The sequence below is a fragment of the Fukomys damarensis genome, unplaced genomic scaffold (genome assembly GCF_012274545.1).
Source record: "Fukomys damarensis isolate Sample0158 unplaced genomic scaffold, DMR_v1.0_HiC HiC_scaffold_39, whole genome shotgun sequence".
NCBI lineage: Eukaryota > Metazoa > Chordata > Mammalia > Rodentia > Bathyergidae > Fukomys > Fukomys damarensis.
The window spans coordinates 101,182,853-101,201,307 of NW_022900951.1; the positions used below are offsets into that span (position 1 = coordinate 101,182,853).

General features: G+C 33.9%; 1 protein-coding gene across 1 annotated transcript in view; it reads right to left on the bottom strand.

Annotated features, from left to right (window-relative positions):
- Tenm1 (teneurin transmembrane protein 1) overlaps positions 1-18,455 on the bottom strand; it is a 788,119-nt gene that overhangs the window by 288,686 nt on the left and 480,978 nt on the right. Inside the window, exon 8 of the mRNA XM_010608026.2 lies at positions 5,091-5,243. Within this exon, the coding sequence (XP_010606328.1) occupies positions 5,091-5,243 (153 nt within the window). The remainder of the gene's footprint in view (positions 1-5,090; positions 5,244-18,455) is intronic.

An 18,455-nucleotide genomic window follows, 5' to 3' on the forward strand; every position in this document is an offset into this window, starting at 1 on the left:
TTAATGAAATGCCACTTTTTTTTCAAGGCCAGTCTTTTGCCAAGCTGTAAGGAAGATATGAGCTGCCTGCTGTATCTTTTGCTTTTCTTTCCTCTTTCTGGTACTCTATTTTGGCAACCAATATCCAGGAATTCAGTACCCTTGACTGTTCAGGAAAGTTCACCCTGATTCGGAAGCTAGTAGACTTTACCTAAGCCCTGTACTCCTGGAAGACAACATTGGTTAAGAAATTCTTCTACTCTTGTTTTCTGGGAAAGGGCTTACTGTTGCTGAAAACACACACACAGACACACACACACACACACACACACACACACACACACACTTCAAGCACATATGCAATGTACCTTCTCCTAAGTGACATATTAGGTAAAGCTCTTCATCCATTCTTTCTCAGAATTCTCATAAGGCTCTCCTATGATTCACTTGTTTTCCCCTTTTGACTGAATCTTCTGGAAGAGGAGATACAGACCCTTGAACTTCGCATTCCTTGTCTCATAAATAATTAGCTGAGTTCCAAATCATTTTTCTCCCGAAACCAGCTAGACAAGAGATAAACATTTCCTGTAAAGCTGGCTTCCTCTGATTACAAAATAGTCCTCTGTGTAAATCATCTCACATGGAATACTTACTGCAGTAACCTGAATATAATCAGTTTCCTTGCTTGTTCAGTTTTGTCTTTGATACTTCCTGATTGAGAACTTCTTCAGCAATTTACATTTTTATTTTGTTACATTATTACAAAAATGGATGAGAAACATAAAATGAAGAACCAGGTGTCCTCAGTTCTATTTCTCTGTGTTATCTTGACCTTTTGGATGACATTTTCTTTTTTAAATAAGAAAGTATGATTTGATAATCTTTAAGGTTTTATTCTTCTTCTTTTTTTTTTGTTACCAGAGACCAACCTCAGGTCCTTGCGCTTGCAAGGCAGGTGGTGGCACCACTGAGCTAAATCCCCGGCCCTTTGATATTCTATATTTATTGGAGAACTACATTGTAGTTCATAACTCAGATGTAAGAGTGAGCCTTTTATTTGTTTTTATCTCCTTAATCTTGTTTAAATTAGTTGTTATATAATGTTTGCTGGTTAAATTAAAAGAGTTATGACTACTTTGTAAGTTTCCAGGGTATTCAGGGGCTGTATCAGTACATAAAATGTCCTTAGTTCTTTAACTGTTCATTGAACAATGACAACTAAGTTTTCTTTTTCTGGTAGATCCAGTGTGTGGTTATGACTTATATCTTAAATTCTAGAGTGTTATTAAAATTTTTGGCATGCTAAATCCCTATAATAAGATACATTTTCCTTTCTTTTAGATAACGAAGTAGTGAGAAATTTCTATCTCTTAATGAGAAGCAGATTATGTATATATTATATATATAAAGCAGATAATATATAAATTATATATATATATATATATATATATATAAATGGGGAAGTAATTCATAGAAGTTGATTTTCTAAAATACCATTATTAGTACCCATCATCATCTGATGATAGTAATTTAAAAATAATAGATGTATATTGGTAATTTAACACAGCCCAAAGTTTATGGAGAGAAAATTTTGTATCCCAAGAAGGCCATTTTACATAGAAAAATTGACAATATTTCAAAAGTAGGTTATGCAATACCTAATAGAATGTCAGTGAAGTTAAGAAAGACTCAAGGTAATTTTCAAATCTTTTGATCAAATAATAATTGTTACTAGATTCAACCATGTGCTAGTTTGGGATATATGCTTAATATCAAACATTTCACTTATTCCTCTCTACACTCATACTACACAGGTCCTACTGTTGTTATCCTTCCATTACAGACTAGGATCGTGGGTTAGTGAGATTGTGTCAATTACTGGAAGTTGTAGAACCAATAAATGACACAATCAGTACTCAAAGCCAAGTCTGATTCCGTAGTCCAGGCTTTTAACTACCATGCTACAATGTCTAATCCTGTAGGATAGTAAAGACCATAACATAAAAAAGAATATTCTGGCTGTCAGTTTCATATTTTAGGCTATATGACATCAAAACAAGCTTCTAGAACTGTATTTATCTGGTATGTGTTGTTTAGCAAAACATAAAAGTAATCATCTGACCAGTTGAAAATACCTTTATACTTTATTACATTATCTTTAAAGTTTAGTTTAGTGTATTCATGGCATTATAAAAAAGGAGCTATTTTTACTTGGTAAATAATATGCAGTAAAGACAAAATATAGCAGAACCATGAAGCAGAATTATAGGTAAGGCTATGTTCAGGTTTCCATTAAAAAGTCAGCTCAAGTTAACAGCATGAAGTCATAATGATTTTTCCTAATAAAGTAGTAAACTGAAATCAGTTTGCCCTGTTTGTGTTTAATAATTGAGCAGAATCATAAAACATTTTTTTATTTATAAAACTTGTCACAACACATTAAAACATAGGTGAAAAGAATTTCTATAAAATCTATCATGAATAGACTCTGGGGCTTTGATTTTACTGTGTAAAAATTCTCTTGTGGTTTTCACACATATTTCACTTTTAAATTTCAATATACAGTTTACCCTTGAATAATGTGGAGGTTAGGGTCACTGACCCCTGCACAGTTGAAAATATCCATGCATAGCTTATGACTTTCCCTTAGCCTTACTGATAACAAAAAAATTGATTAGCACATATTTTGTATGTTAGATATTTTACAAACAGTGAAAAACTATGCAAGTTTACTGAGAGTGGACTTTTTACTCTGATATGTAACTTACTGGAGAGACCAGGGCTCACATGGTGATCATCAGTGCCACATGGCAATGTGAGTGGATACTCTCAGCCCTTGAGCTCATTGTATTAGGTACAAGAGGTAGCTGCGACATTATTATACTAGTACAGTATACACTGCAGGTAACTTTATGCAGTTGTGATTTAATTCTGCATCTTCAAATTTGTTTACATTTTTCTTGACTGCAAATCACCATGTACTGTTTGCAAAAATTTGTATGTATTTTAATAAATTTTAACTATTATAGATTTGTGTATATTTTATAGACTACTATTTACATATATTTTCTACCTTCATGAAATACTTAACTTTTTTGTAATTTTTTTCTCAGTAACGGAGATCTAACTCAGGACCTTGTGCTTGCAAGGCAGATGTGGCACCACTGAGCTAAATCCCCAGCCCAACATTTTTTTTTTTGTAATTTAAAAATATGTCTAGGCTACATGGTTCATCTGTGAGATTTTCAAATTGTTAAAAATCTTCAAAAAATGTGCAGTGTAAGTGGAACCTCATTGTTGACACAGATGTTTAGAAGTCAACAGTAGTACAGATATTCAGAAATGAGGATCTGAAATCAGTCCACAAGTTTCTAGTTCTGTGACCTTGTTAAAGTTACCCAACCTTTCTGTGCCTCTGTTTCTCATTTGGAAAATAGAGACCATGTCTCCTTCATGATATTACTGATGTAAAGTGTCTGGAGGAATTCTTGGGCACATGGTAGTTGCTTAATAAAGTTTAGCCATTGTTATCGACCTACTTTATGACAAGGAATCATAGATGTGAATTAGAATACAAAATTAAATATACTCTGATGGCAACTATATGATGATCTTCTGCTGTGTTGCATTTTCATTGTCATTACACATTGCAAGTAAAAATCAGAAATACGTTCAAAGAGGTATCTTTGCTTTTTACTGTAAGTGAAAGAAACTCCTGGAAAGATGATATAAAACTTCAGATATAAAGGAATCAAACAGTAAGAGAAAAGGGAAGGGAGAAAAAGCAGGTAGGGGAGGATAGGGAGAAAAATATGACTGTATTCAGACCTCTTTCTCTGTCACCTTGGATTCCTATACTTTCCTAAGCCCCTGTCAGAAGTAGCAATTAAATTACTGGGAAAGGTTATTCCAGACTAGAAAAAAGCATTTAAAAATGAGATGTAAAGGAGATTGCAACATGAATTAAAAACCTGAACAGAACTATTATCTTTTGCTTATCTCTGAGCATTTTTTTGTTGAAGCATGAATCAAAGGAAGGCCATTTCTGCAGAAGCAAACAGCAAAACAAAACAAAACAAAACAAAGACAAACCACCCCACCCCACAAAATAAGGAATTAAATACACGGGTAAAGAGTACCAACTGCAACAACTATAAAATAACATGTTACCTTACTTGCAACCTATGAACTAAAATACATCTTAATATCCATATAAAATTGTAAGCTTCTTGAGTATAATAACTTGGGTCCTTTATTTATTCATTTATTTTTTATTTTAAAATACCCAGGATAGTGCTGGCTATACATGTTCTTCATTTTCACTTTTCAAAGTGGCTTCCTGAAATTATACATAGCTGTATCGAATCCTATTTATTTATTTATTTAGGTACCGGGGATTGAACTCGGGTCCTTGCGCTTGCAAGGCAGGCCACCGGACCGCTGAGCTAAATCCCCAGCCTTGAATCCTATTTTAAAGGAAGTCATAAAACAAATGTCCAGCTATTTTCAGTGCTTGTATATTAAGCCCAAGATTATTCCATGTGAATTCAAAGTTGAGAGCGCTGGCATTGTGACATTTATCATAAATAGGCAGCTCAGGCTCATGTTAGTTAAATTTACCATTTAGGTCTCAAAGTGATTATTCTTTTCTTCCAACAGGAGAAATTCATGTGCTATAACTAGAAAAAATTTCATATTCTCCTATTTTGACATAAACATTCACCCTTAAATTAAGCACAAAGAAGAAATTTCTGTAAATTCCTGGTAAAATATTATACATAAGTGCTGGGGAAGGACACAGAGAACTTAATCAAAATCTCATGTGGCTTCAGGGTAGTTATATGCAAAATGCAATTTCCATTGTATTGACAGTTCCATTCTGTAAATATTTATCTATTTTCAGAATTGCCAACATCTTTGAAAACTTTAATTGGTTTATATTTAAGGCAGTGGAGAAAAGGAAAGTTTGCTTCCACAAGGCATTTACATGTATTTATTCTTTCAAGGAATCATTAAATTTAATGTGAAGTGAAACCATCCCAGGTATGGTCCAAATGAAAAAATCAGAAGAAAAGTAATCAATAATCAATCAATTATTTTGATTACTGTACCTTTTTTCTCTGATTTGTCAGAAACTTTTCCTCCAATTGGAGAGTAAGTAGTATCCATGGACTCGGTCCCTCTGTTCCCTTTGCTAATTCCATTTTCATATAACTGTCCTTCAACTGGTTGCAACTGCCAAGTCAGGCCAAACAAATGTACTGCTGCAAGAAAAGAAGTCAAATATTAACTTATTCAGACCCAGTGAGAAGGTCTCCAAGCAAGCTATCCATTTATACCTAAAAATTCCAAGACAAGTTAGTGTCTTTTAGTTAGGATAAGCAACTAGGAGTGTATACCTATACATATAATACATGTACCTGTGGTTTTGAGTAGCTGTTGTAAAATGTTTTGAGGCTAAACCATTCTTGGTGATTGGATTAACATTAGAGGATTAGTTAAGCGATTATAATGAGAATGACTCAGCTCCTAAGTGTGACTCCTTTGTTTTCCATTTCCCTTAGTCATATAACTTTGGTTTGCACATTAAACTACTGCAATATGACAGCCTACTATGAGAAATTGAGAGACCTCTATGGCAAGTATTTCCTGAATGTCTAGTATGGATAAGGCCTGATGATAGCTGCAGCAGATGTTGATATCTAGATATGTATCAGGCCATTATTTACCGGTATTACAAGTCTAACATAACCATAACATTATGCAGAAGAATTAATTTGAGACAGGTTTAAAATTTCTATAAGTTGATTAAAAAGTACGTGGTATAGGTCAGTATGTAGGCAGATGAGCACATACTGATGATGAGAATATAAAAATACAGTAATCTTTTTGCAGGGCAAAGTGGCACTACTTATTTAAAAAGAGAAAATTTTTATTTAGGCTCTAAGCCAGCAATTTAATTTTTATGAATTAACTATTATTGTACCAAATTGCAAGGGAGTCTATTGTACCATTCAAAAATAATATTTAAAAATTATGATTAGTCTAAATGCTCTTCAAGAAGCAATAAATTAAATAACTGATTATATCACAAATAACACAGGATCATGTGCTTATTAAAATCATGTTGCAGTAGATCAGTCAATGGAATGGGAAATGATCATGATGCATTAAATAAAAAATATCAGGCTCCTAAAAAGTATGAATAGAATGATCTGAAGTGCGTGTGTGTGTGTGTGTGTGCACGCGAGCACACGCATGCATGCATGTACATGTGCACTGGGAGGATATATAGAACATGTTAAAATTATGGAGAGTTTATGCAGATTTTTCATTCTATTTTGTATGATTTCTTCCTTTTTCTTCTTTTCCTTACAATGAACATGCATGATGTTTGCCATCTGGAAAGAAGCTTTCATCTTAAAAGAAATGCTTTAAAGGAGTAATAGGTTAAATTTGGCTGAGCTCATCAAGGATGATTCTGTGAAGAAGTGAGATCAGAAATGAAGGCTATGCAGGGCTTTGATGGATGATAGCAGTAGGTGGGGAGAATAGGCAGGTGGAGCAAAATATGATTTTATAAAAAGTACAGGGTATATTTGAGGTAAAGGAATTTGCTAGGGTTCGTTGGAATTTAGTTATGTGTAGGTGGTAGTGGAAATTAAGACCAGAAGGGTTCGGACCATATTGTGGAGGACACTGAATGCCACATTGGATATTTAGATTTAATTTATGAAGCAACAGAGATATTTGGTATTTTCTTTTTTTTTCCTCATTGACTTTATTGGTACATTTTAGGTATACACTACAGTTACACTCATTATTGGGATCTTGTGCCTTTACATGACAGGTCTTGGTCCTCATTTTTCCCCTTGTCCCTGCCCTCCCTTCACCCCCTCCTCTCCTCCCTATTTACAAATACTTCGTTTCCATTTTTTTCATTTTCTCCTGTTTTTCTTTTCTCTTATTACCTTTCCCCTACTACATTGCTATTTTCTGAGCATATAGGTGATATAATTAAGTTTTTATTTAAGAGGGTTAAATACATAGAAATGGCAGTCATTGAAGGTGTCTGGGCAAAGAAAAACTATCATTAGAATACCGTTTGTAGGAATAGTGTGAAGGATGGATTGGAGGCCCAACGGTACATCAGAGAAACCAACTGGGATGGTACTCTACTAATCTAAGCGAGGAATTATCAGTGGCTCAGTTAAGGACATGTTACAGAAATGCCTCAGTTTCTTGCAGTGAGGAGACCAATAAGATATTTTACAGAGAAATTGCCTAGAGGGCAGGCCAAGATTTGACAGCAAGCTCTCTATGTGCTCCCGATATTTCTGTGTGTATTTTTTCTGGCATGTCTGCAGGTGCATATAGAAGGGCATACAAGAAAGTGAGGAAAAAGGAGGAATTCTTCAATCACCACAGTAACTGATGAATAGTAGAACCATGAATAGATTTGGGGAACTGTTCACTTGGTCTACAAATACTTGATACTAGATATGTGTTGAATACATGGGTTGAGTGGAGATTAGAAGAATGCAATTAATTCAGCTATGGAAAATCTGGGCTCCAGGGATTGATGGGCCACGGAGATAGAAATGATAACAATGAGACATCTGAAGATGTGGAGAAATATTAAAGCTACAATAATATTGCAAAGTCATATATGCACAGAGGCAAAGTCGAAATTGTAAGTATGAAGGAGGCCACAGAAGGAAGAGAATGTTAGAAGAGAACAGTGCCTAGGGCAGAAGCTAGGAAAACTTTTCACTTGCTTTCTCATTATAGTTTTCAATTTTAACTACATCTTACCAAAAGGAAAAAAAAAATAAAAGGAATCTGCTCATAATCTTCCCCATATTCTTTGTGTGCCTAGGAAGACCGAAGGGGGCTAATCTCTCTGTACATAGCACTCATATAGAGTATAGTATATGATTTAATGATCGAGAACAGAGAAATTAGCCAGGCAGCCTAGTTAAGAACCATTTATCCACTTTTAGTCAGAAGTAAAGGGATTTCTAACACTTACTTTCTAATTTGTCCTTAAGCTCTTAAGCATTTAATTGGTTTCTACCTTTTTCTTAAAATTAAGACCAATGCTGCTTGATGAATTTCTCTTGCAACTATTGGAAACAATTGAAACCAAAAAAATAGCAGCCCTGAGTAAGGTACGGTGTTGTATGTTAATAAAGTTATATTACTAACATTACTGTGTGTTGCTTGCCAAACAACTCAGTCTGGTTTACATATTTATCCCAATTAAAGGTATTTATCAGTGCTGTAGAAAATTCAATCTATTCTGCCCCCCTAATTAGAATATTATGGATATCATTAAGCACACTGAAAATGTGGTTCATTTCCTTAGTTCAATTACTTTTGTGAAATTAGACGGGCTGTATGTAACAAAAGGTGTAGTGGTTTTCATCTTGAAGGCCAAAAGGACTATTTTATATATTTTAAGTTAAGCCAGTTTCCTATGGGCACTAGAAATTAGAGAAAATGCATGTGGTGAGAGATTGACTTCAGAATAGATAAAGTAAAAATTAATTTTCACCACAGAGTGAATTGAATTGCTTCCAGCCAATCAAGTCAGGTAAAGCGGTTGGAGCACATTTTATCACAACACTTTTTGAGCAAGTGAAGTTTTATAATTTTTAAGTTTACTGTATGTTTCCTGGGGAACAAGCTGTTTGGAATGTATGTTTGCATAAATATATAATGGAAGTTAATTACTTGCTATGGATCAAGGGTGTCATGGCCAGGGTACTGGCTTTTTCTCTCTTCCAAATTGAACTTCCACATGCTGAATTGTGAAAGGAAGCCAAAAAGCACATGTATGTCCAGGGTCAACTGTGATCACCAAGCAACTCTGGCATTAAGTTTCATTGAAAATAAGTAATAGTTTGTCTAAATTAAGCCAATAAATAAAATTATAGTGATCTATAGGACATACAAATTCACCATTAGAAAGATATAATAGTACTTCTCCTATGGGGATTGTTTATTGATTTATTCAACACATATTTTCAAAGCCCTTGCCAAGAACATTGGGAATGTTGGAATATAAGTAAAGGTAATGTTAACAACAACTAACAGCTGGGACAGCATAGGTCTAGGTCAACCAAAATCATTATACAGAAACCAGCACTATAACTTAATTAGTACACTCTGGTTATCTGTCAGCTTTGGATGAAGATACAGGAGCTTCCTTCACTCCTAGTATATCTTCATTCAGAGCCACACTAGTTAGGTTACTCTCACAAAATTAAGTATAGGCAGCATGAGTCACTTGGTTAGAATTAAGGGTATAACTGGTAACAAATAGGGCAATGTTAACTTACATTCATATATCAATTAAACAAATATTTTTGAAGGCCTGATTTGTGTCAAGAAATTTTGAAGTTTAATTCAGTTAGGTCAATGGAAAACAGTCTCTACTCTCTCAGAGGGTAAATGGGTTAAGAGAGGCAAAGAAAGAGATATAATATAATCTAAACTATAAAATAGAATATAACTGTTACCAAAATGAAAAAGTGAATAAATGAGATATTTTCAGGCAGTTATAAGTGCTATGAAGAAAAACCAAATAAGGGTGGTCAAGAAAGGCCTCTAAGAGGAGACAATATTTGCACTAAATTAAAAAGATATAAAGCTATATGAATGTCTAGTGGAAGAACCTTCCTAGCAGAGGAAACAGAAATTACAAACAGTCCTGAAGTCTTATGTGGGGTGTGTGGAGAACACTAAGGAGCCTGGTGTGATTTCAGTCAATAAGGCAGAGTGGTAGAAGAACTCATACACATAAGGATTGGATCTACAATCATGTCATCTCAGTGCCCTCAGACCCTCTTCAAAAACTGGCCACCAATAAACAAGAAGTGAATCGAAAGTAATAAAACTGCAATTTTATATAACAGAATGTACACTTCCAAATGAGTATTGCTAGTTGGACTAGATATAATATAAAAGTACTCCTGAATTGAGCAAGGTAAAAGTTACTGTTCTTACAGACATATATAAAAATATACATACACGGTGAGTAGACATGTATACTGCCCACTTCTTCTTAGAGAGCACTAGTCCCACTATTTCAATAAAATAAATCACATTTCAATAAAATGAAACAGCGGGACAGAATGTGTACAAGCCTATTTGGATATTCCAGCCGTGATGCCTTTTCAGCTTAGTAAGAATGGCAGCCCCTAACGGTCTTTTAACAAATTTTCCTTGCTGCTGAGCCCTGGACATTTTGTAATTATTACTCTTCTTGTTTAATCAAATTGCAGAGATGTGCTCTGAAATTATAAATTACTCACAAAGTTAAGGTAACAAGTGTATTATCTTCCTGTTCTCAGATGCCAAACTGAATCAAGTACCTTGGTTCTTAAGGTGGGCTGATCCCATGAGCAGAAGCTCTTAACTGGCATACCTCTAGAGAAACCATAACTCTGCATTTATAGCTACACAGTCTCTGTTAGGATGTTGGACTCCGTTTCTCTTGAGTGACTTTTATAATCAATAACATTTCTCCAGTCCACTACCACTAAAGAGACATATTCATTTATAAGAAGGAGACCACAGGAATGCTTCAGAAGTAGATGTGAAAATACACGAGCTGAAAAAAAAAACCAAAAAAACCCCCACAAGCTGAATGAGCTAGTCTCGTGCTGTCCTGTAGGGTAGCCATTCATCATCGCATGTGTCTCTGAGCACTTGTAATTTGACTAGTCATATTCAAAGACTGAATTGAAGAAATAATCTAAAATGTGTATTGATAATTTATACTGATTACATATTAAAATGACAATATTTTAGATAAAATAGATTACATAAAATTTTCATTAAAATTAATTTCACCTAATTCTTTTTATATTTTAATACTAAAATCTTATATTGCATATGTGGTTTATATTATATTTCTATTGGACAGTGATGACCTCAATTATCTGAAATATTTCACAAAGCGAGATGATGTTTCTCCTTTAGCGCTCTATCATAAAATCTATCATATATACTGAAAACATCTATTTACACATCTACCTCATTATTATTAATCAGTTGGTGGGCAGGAGTCAGGTTTTCTTTTTTCTGTCCTTGGTACTTAGCACTTGGTTGTTAGAAAGTACTCCATTTGTACATTGTTGGTAGGGATATGTTTTGATAAAGTGGATTTGGAAGTTAATTTTAATATCTATCACAAAGCTGAGAATGTTCCTTGATTAAGTAAATCTACTTCTAGGAGTCTATATTAAAAAAAAACTCAGATTTTTACAGAAGAGATTACATATAGAAGTTCACTTTGGCATTGTTAATATACTGATATTGCTAATATATAAAAATGTTGGAACAACTAATGCATCCATCTATTTTATATATATAAATATATATACTATATATATATGAGATCCTATGTAAATGTAATTGAAAAAATTACATGATGTACACATGTATAGGAACATCACATGATCTTTCACTAATGTGTACATTGTTTTTGTCTACCTATTAAAAGAAATTTTTAAATTTCTGGAAAACAGAGAAATCCTATGTAAAAATTAAAAGGATTAAAACAGAAATTATTAGGTTGAAGGAACTAAGGGGCAGGGACCAATAAATGTAGTATGGAATCCTAGATATGACACTAGAGTGGAAAAAAAAGACTAAAAAAACAAGAAAAGTTTGAATTAAACTTTAAGCTTTTAGTATCATTCATACCAATGTTAATCTCTTACTTTCAGCAACTTTACTATGGTTATGCAAGATGTTAACATCCATAGAAGCTCAGTGACAGGTTTACTGGAATTCGGTGCTACATTTGCATCTTTTTTGTAGGTCTAAAATTACTTCAAAATAAAAAGCCAAAACGAGACATAAAAGGAACCAATTTATGAGGGAACTGTGTGAGTCTTCACAAACCCACTTCAGTGACTTCATATTGACAGCCGAAATTGGCTATGGTAGTCTTTACATTCCTGGCAATCAGCAAATGGGGCAAATCAGAGAGGGCACAGTTGGCAGGGGTCTGGTTGTTAGTTAACAATACACACTGAGTTACCTATATGTGCTGACATGGAAAGAGACTTGTATGAAAGAAGCTGTAATACGTTGAGTATCCTAAGATCCTGTTTTATTAGAAAATACATATCTAGGTCCTGGGGATTTAGCTCAATGGTTCCACTGCCTGCCTCACAAGTGCAAGGTCCTGAGTTCAATCCCCAATATCAAACAAAAACAAAAACAAAAACAAATCTATCGTAAATGCATAAAAAGAGAGGGAATCTGGAGCAATTGAAAGGATACTGTAACTTTCTCATATTGTTAGAATGTTTTCCAATGATAATATATTAATGTATTATTACATCATTTAAAAACTCATTGCTCAAGAAAATTTTAAGCTTAATGGGTTGATGCACTGTTTTATTCCTTTTCTTTCATTTTTCCTATCATAGAGGTTTTCAAATATTTTTAAAGCAACAAAACCATTTAGCAATTAAATGTGAAGAACCCCCAAAGCACAAAAATCAAAACAGACCTCTTTTGATTAAAAGAGATTGTGGATCCAAAAGTACTGCCCCCAAACTCCACAGAGTACAGTTTGGAATCTGGCAGCCTAAGAATTATCTTCTAAATATCTGAATAAGGAAAACCAGGGTTCTGGGAACAATTCTTTTAGTAATTTAAATTTACCAAACTATATTTATAGTGCTAGTTTCAAGAGGTAGGATTACCTTCCATGCTATTCTTTATCTTTTGTTGTTTTTTTAACTCTCTTACAGATGATATTAGAATCCATTCAATAAAAAATAAATAGGGCTTTAGTAATAAATATATAAGTGAATCTTGAAATTGCAAGATTTTCAAGGCAAATTATTTATTTGTTTCAAGGATTTGGGAGGATCTTTTAATTCTACCAAATAAGACTATTTGGAAAGTTTGAAATTTGTCTCAAAAATAAAGTCTGATTATTCTGTTTGATGTCATAATTTTCAAATCATGCTAAACTAAAACAATGTGATATTTTTAAATATAATTTTTCCTGTTTTGTCAGCATTCTCACACTAGCTCCCTCACATATCTTGTTCCATGTTCCCTCAGGCTATGAAATGCTACAGCTTTCGTGCTTCACTTCCAAAGCTTGTCAAGGCTATATATTACTTGTGTGCTGGACAGTCCCCTTCCTAAAAAATACACCAGTGTATTACCCTGATGATTTCAGGGTTTCAATCTAACTCCTATGGGAAACAGTCTCACCAGGCTGATGCTTTGGTGGACATCATAGGAGACTAGATGTTTCTGCAATAAGATCTATCACTACAAATATAAATCCTAGTTGAATTTAATGTAGTGACTTCAAGCATTAAAGAAACCAAGTTATTGTTCCATCTTAAAATAAATTCCATTTTTATCACATTAAACATCACACTGCTATATAACTAAACTACAGCTTTTTGATAAATTACCTTCTCATTTCAGTTTTATCCTGGTAATAGCCAGATTACATGCAGGACTGAAAACCATTAGTTTTTAGTGAGGCATTTTTAAAGAAGTAAATAAAGGAAGTAATGTGTGTTTATTTATGGCACCTTACTTTTGCTTAGTAGTTTCATTGAAGTTTTGCCTTTTTCCCTAGGGATATACTTACACATTTTCTACTAAAATATTACTGTCATTGTACTACAGCATGAACATAAATAAACATACTTAAATGTTTATTTTAAAGCAATCTGAATGTAGTCAATATGGTTTTGAGATCTGTGTAAAATATTTTTGAAAGCACAAAAAACTGTTGTGTTAGTCATGGGTCGAAATTCTTTTGGAAAAATGAACTTGACAAACACTTAAATGGCTTTACAGAGCACATTCTGCAAGTTTGCCATAATGAACCAGTAAAACTAAATGCCAATTAAGCTTGAGCTACTACAACAGAAACAATGAAAATATCTTTCTTGTTGCTCCACATGTTTGAATCACTGCTTTCTTCTAAATGAAGTAAATTATTCTCTGTGGCACCATACGTTTTTTTTGCCTTAGTATAATTTCAGTTGTATCTAATACCCAGGCTAGAAAAGATTCTATAAAAGGAATAAATCATTTTAATATCTCATTTCTATATTATATTAGTTTAAACTTTCATTTACTATGCATTTTGTATTTCCCATCCTGAGGCTGCAGTAATATTTATAAACTACATGCCTATTTGCATACCTTATCACAGGTTTAATATATGATCTCAATTTACAGTTGCATAACAAACCCATCTGCATAGTCCTTATCAGATAGACATAATTTGTAAGGGTTTCATGTCAAGTCACAGCACTGGTAAGTGCTCCCTGTAATTCAAATCTTTTTTACTTTTTCATTATTATTTGCTTAGTGGAATCAGGAGGAATAATCAGCATCATGATTGATACATTTTGAATATCAGTTTAATGACTACTGAAGAATATTAATTTAGTCAAGTATCAGCAGTTTTGATTGTTCTTTAAAATTTTTCTGTCCTTTTCCACTTCACATTTGCTCTCTTAATTTTTCCTTTTGTTATGGTTCAAATCACTGTCTGGTACTTCAATAGTATTGATGATTGGAATATCTTAGATCCCAAAACAGTCTCTGATTTTCTTCCCTGGCTTGAGTACATGTTGGTAGTGTTATCTAGGTTCTTTAAAAAGATCCAAATAATGACTAATTACTATTGCTCCTAATGACTATGGAAAGTAAGCAACAGACTACTGGGTTCTATCATTTTTGTATTTATTTGCCTTCTGTATATTTAAATTTTATAAATGGAAATATATTCATTGATTTATGTCTACAAATGTTGGCAGTTATTACTTTGAAAAGCATCATGTAGTTATAGCCAGAGGAACATGGCAGGTATCTTTATGCCAAATTTTAGGAATTGAGACTTTGAAACCCTTTCAATTACCTAACTGTTCACAGTTGATATTAAACAAAAGGGCATAAATGAAAGTGAGAGGCAGGAGATATTATAAGAATATGGAAAGCAGACAAGAGGTGGAAAACTACTGAATCTTCTTAGCTGCCTTGTAAGATTTAATAAACCAGAGAGGTACAGAGAATGAAGTGTTGCCATGTATACTGACTCATCTTGAGTCCTTTCCTTTCCTTTCCTTTCTTTTCCTTTCCTTTCCTCCCCTCCCCTCCCTTTCCTTTCCTTACATTTCCTTCCCTTACTTCCTTCCTTCTTCCTTCCTCCCCCCTCTTTCCCTCTTTCTTCCTCCCTCTTTCTCTCTCTCACCCTCCCTCCTTCTGTCTTTCTTCCTTTTCTCTTTCTCTTTCTTGAATGGGACATTATGACAACAATGTTCTTCTGAGTCAACAATGTGTTATCAAAATGAAGTTGACTCATGATGGAGATCCTCAAATTTTGTTTCATGGAATTACTATTTGTTGGCTGACTACTATGTATTAGGCATTGTTTTAAGTGCTGAGGATACAACAGTACCTTGTTACAAAAAACTTGACCTCCTGGATCTTGCATTCAATCTAAAGGAGAGCTGTTGCTACTGCTACCAACAATCTCTGTGACCTTGAGCAAGCTACTTAATTTCTGTGTTTCAGTATCCTCACACAGAATGGGCATAATAATGACATCTTGTCCATAGAGTGATTACAAGAAGTAAATATGTCAGTAATGTAAGGTACCTCAAAAATGTCTCGCACATATTAAATGCCCAAGAATTGTTAGTAATGACTATTCCATCTGGTTAATTTCCCTTTTAAACTAACTTCACTAAACCATCTTGGAAGTGGAGAAAGGCAGAAAGTCATTTCCTCAACAAATCCTTTGCTTTTCACTTTAGAAGGGGATTGTACAGTTATGTTTTTATGGAAAGCGTAATAGAGAGGTACTAAACTATTTGAGTAAATTTCAACTGCTATCTTCACAGGCTGAATATTAGAGTTAAAATAATTCCCACAAAGTATTCTAATTCCAAATTTAGATCAGAATTCTTTAACGAAACATTATTCTTTCCTCACCAACAGCTCCCAAGGCTGTTTGTTTACTTTTGTCCAGCACCATGATTACTGGGGTACGGAATTCATAGATTTTGAATTCTCTGGATAAAAGGTTCACAAAAATCAGAACACTCTTAAGATTTTAAAGATGTCATAATTTCTTGGCACACACATTTTAAAAAGTTAACAAAGCAATTAAATTTTCATTTTGAGAAACATAACAGAATTCTCACATACCCCAATGAAATGGATCCCAAGAATATTTTAGCCATGTTAACTGAACTCCAAGATGATGGCTTCAACTCTAAAATGTATCTGTGCAAGTAAGGAAATCTCCTTGTTACTTAATAATATAATGGCATGTTAAAGTATAAAAGACTGCAGAATAGTTGTGTGTAATTTGGAAAGATTAGGGGATGAAATTCAAAGTGAAGAAATCTGGCAAATACTATTTCAGACTGGTGATCAAGGTTACCATCACTGGTGACAGCATATGTTCTTAATATGTGACAACAATGTCCCATCTCTGGTCTTCCCACCAAAAAATCCTGTAACTCCCATCTACATGCAAGAACAACATCATGGAAATCCAAATTGAGAGACATTTTGCCAAAAAACTGGACAAGAATATTGAAAACTATGTAGATCATTTAGTACAGGGAATTAGTGCAGACCAGAGGAGGACAGACAGGCGTGACAATATAATATCCCATCTTGGAATTGAAAATGAACACTGAGGGAAAATTAGACATATCCAAGTTAAGTTAATGTTCATTTGTTAGTTGTGACAAATTTACTGTGATAGTCCAGGATGTTAACAATAGAAGACATCAGATGAGGAGTTTAGGGAAATTCTTGGTACTATCTTTTCAACCTATAAAATTAAAACTGTTCTAAAATTAACAGCTTATTTTAGAACAAAAATACCACAGAAAATTCACTTGGCACCAATCTATTCATTTTACAAAAGAGGAAACTAAAACTTAAGAGTAAATTCTTCTAGAACATGGAGGAATGACACTTGTACTCTAATTTTTACACAGTCTCTATCTACTAAGCCATACTACTTTTGTTTTATTCAAGGCCATGAGAAGATGTGATTTATATACTCCATTCAGTGACATTTACTGCTGAAGCAGTTTGGCTGAAATATTGGGTTAATGAAGCCAATGCTTTATGTTAAATTTTTTTGCCAACAAGTTGCTTTTGCATGAAGAAAAAATACTGTTTGCCATGGACTAATTGTTTAAAATAATTTTGATCATTTATTCCAGGTAAGGGCACAGGATACTACTAGAAACTCTATAACCACCGCCCTAATTTGAAAATACATGTATATCAATAAAATAATTTGTATAAGGAAGCTTTAATTATTTTATTGGATTACCAGGTCATATGTAATTTAAATAAATTTAAGCTGTATATCATTCATTGGATCTACAATTGCTTCTCTTTTCCTTACCTCAATCTTTCTAGCATTTTTTTGTTAAAACTAATTATTTCATTGTTCAAAGCCTTGTTTATTTTTTTAAATAAATTCAAGTTTTATTTAAGAGACCTCTCTTTTCATGGTCACTGACTGCAATCTTATCTTCTATATCTGAGAGTCTGTCTTCGCATTCTTTATTCTGTTGCGTACATTTTCAATAGAGTGTTTAATCTCCTGGATATCTGTTTGAATCTGTTTTATGGATTCCATTTCTTTCCTATGTTGGGCGTTTATTGTTTCCATTTCTTTCTTATGCTGGGCATTCATGGCTTCTATCGTGGTCCTGAGCTTATCTATTTTTCTGTCCATTTCTGCTCTAGAGTCTCGAATCATGGCTTCCATTTTGCTCACTATCTCTATGGTTATCTGGGAAATTATTTCTGTTTTGAATTTTTCTAGAGCCTGATTGATCTGATTTGTTACTTCCTGTGCTTTGAGTTCAGGTTGCCCTGATGTTTCACTATTGGCCTTTTCCTCCTTGTTTGCCCTACTGTTTGCCATTGGTAAACTGGAAGTCTGTCCTTGTGTCTTGATTAAGTGTTTTCTCATTTTTATTTTTGTTGTCGGACTGTCCTTGGTTTAATCTCTGGATTATCACCCAAATCTTCCTGATATAGTTGTGCCCTAGCTTCTGTGTCTCTAATGACCCACGGACATTCTCATCTTCATAACATCAGAAAAAACAACTCATCAAATCAACTGCAATGCTTTATCCCAACTGATACAATCAGCAACACATTAAGATCAAGCACAATTTGGACACTGACCACCTGTGGTAGTCACTAGTCTATCACCCTTAAATCATTTGAATTAAATTGAAATCAAGAAGCAGTCCAGAACATGTCTGCAGTGAACAAAATTTCAATATAGTGTATTTACCATTTAATGGCTCAGACAGAGTGGGGATGCAAGACCCCTGATCTCAGTTAGCTGATGGCCGAACCCCATGATGCTGACTGACCTCGGGCTGCAAGGCCCAGATTGAGTTCCCCAACCTTCTGAATGG